This window comes from Etheostoma cragini, chromosome 1 (genome assembly GCF_013103735.1).
Source record: "Etheostoma cragini isolate CJK2018 chromosome 1, CSU_Ecrag_1.0, whole genome shotgun sequence".
In the NCBI taxonomy this organism is placed as follows: domain Eukaryota; kingdom Metazoa; phylum Chordata; class Actinopteri; order Perciformes; family Percidae; genus Etheostoma; species Etheostoma cragini.
In genome coordinates this window covers 34,394,391-34,396,223 of record NC_048407.1, presented here as the reverse complement: position 1 = coordinate 34,396,223, position 1,833 = coordinate 34,394,391, and the positions used below count along the sequence as shown (strand labels likewise).

General features: G+C 45.6%; 1 protein-coding gene across 1 annotated transcript in view; it reads right to left on the bottom strand.

Moving 5' to 3' along the window:
• LOC117956621 (transient receptor potential cation channel subfamily M member 1-like) overlaps positions 1-1,833 on the bottom strand; it is a gene marked incomplete at its 5' end in the record, with an annotated part of 25,104 nt that overhangs the window by 8,917 nt on the left and 14,354 nt on the right. The window contains 3 exon segments of the mRNA XM_034891816.1: positions 499-647; positions 1,164-1,292; positions 1,534-1,762. Coding sequence (XP_034747707.1) covers positions 499-647; positions 1,164-1,292; positions 1,534-1,762 — 507 coding nt within the window.

Sequence of the window (1,833 nt, the reverse complement as noted above, 5' to 3'; positions counted from 1 at the left end):
TTCCAACATGACAATGACCCGAAGACCACAGCCAGGAGAACCAAGGGGGGGCTCTGGAAGAACCAGATCAAGGTTCTGAGGGGCCTAGCCAGTCTCCAGACCTAAACCCAATGGAGAATCTTTGGGGGGAGCTCAAACTCCAGCCCAGAAACCTGACTGGTCTAGAGAAGATCTGTGTGGAGGGGGGGCCAAAATCCCTTCTGCAGGGTCCCAGACCTGGTGCAGGACTACAGGAAACGTTGGAAACAAAGGCTGCTGGACCAGATATTAACATGGATCTTCTCAGGTGTTCAAATACTTATTTACAGCTGTATCATACAAATAAATAGTTAATAAATCATACATTGTGATTTCTGGATGTTTTTTTTTAGATTATGTCTCTCACAGTGGACATGGACCTACGAGGACATCAGACCCTCCATGATTTCTAAGTGGGAGAATTTGCCAAATAGCAATATATATATATATATATACTGTATACATGTGTATTAATATGATATATATCTCCTTGCCGTGTTGAACCAGAACTTGGTGAAGGGAGCGTTGTAGAACTCGTAGATCTTCTTCCCGATGGGAGTCCTCGTTTTTTTCTGCTCTTCTTCTTCGTCTCCTTTCTTTGACATGGCGTCCACGTTGGATACACCATCCTAAAACAAAATCCTCATCACTCAAACACAAACACACTAATACTGTATCTGGAGTCTCTTTATATAGACCTTAGTGGTCCCCTATTACTGTATCTGAAGTCTCTTTATATAGACCTTAGTGGTCCCTAATACTGTATCTGAAGTCTCTTTAAATAGACCTTAGTGGTCCCTAATACTGTATCTGAAGTCTCTTTATATAGACCTTAGTGGTCCCTAATACTGTATCTGAAGTCTCTTTATATAACACCTTAGTGGTCCCTAATACTGTATCTGAAGTCTCTTTTATTTAGACCTTAGTGGTCCCTAATACTGTATCTGAAGTGTCTTTTATAGACCTTAGTCGTCCCCTAATACTGTATCTGAAGTCTCTTTATATAGACCTTAGTGGTCCCTAAAACTGTATCTGAAGTCTCTTTATAGAGACCTTAGTGGTCCCTAAAACGGTATCTGAAGTCTCTTATATATAGACCTTAGTGGTCCCTAGTACTGGATGTGAAGTCTCTTTAAATGGGTTACCTTGCTGGATTTGTTGTCGTCGTCTCTGGTTTTGTCGTCTTCGTTGTGTCTGGAATGCTCCGAAGCTTCGTCTCCAAGACCGAAGTCCATGAGGAGGATTGCAGGCGGGAAGACGATCCCTACAATCACCTGAGACACAGACATCATTTTAATTTCACCTTCAGGGTCCAAAGATGCAGTCACTAACCAGAAAGCTGGTATTTCTGGATGATGTCATCGTCTCATGAGCGTGATGAAATCAACCCGGTCTGTGTGTGTCTGTGTGTCTGGGTCTGTGTGTTTGTGTGTGTGTGTGTGTGTGTGTGAGAGTATGTGTGTGTGTGTGTGTGTGTGTGTGTGTGTCTGTGTGTGTGTGTGTGTGTGTGTGTACTTTGAGGCTGTTGCTCTTGCCCATCCGGAGGCAGCCCATCCACATGTCGGTGAGCAGCATCTGGCTGCAGGTGTGTGCGATGAAGTCACGGTGCTTGGCGGCGACCGCCAGCTTCAGGCAGGTGGAGTTGCTCCAGTTCTTCAGCTCGTACGTCAGCAGCTTCATCGCCACCTGCTCGTCTCGCTTATAGGCCTGGTCCAGGAGCTCGTAGGCCAGGGCGCCGAACTCCCTGCAGACACACAACACGCACAACACGCAGGAGACACAACCCTGTTAGAACTCCCTGCAGACACACAACAC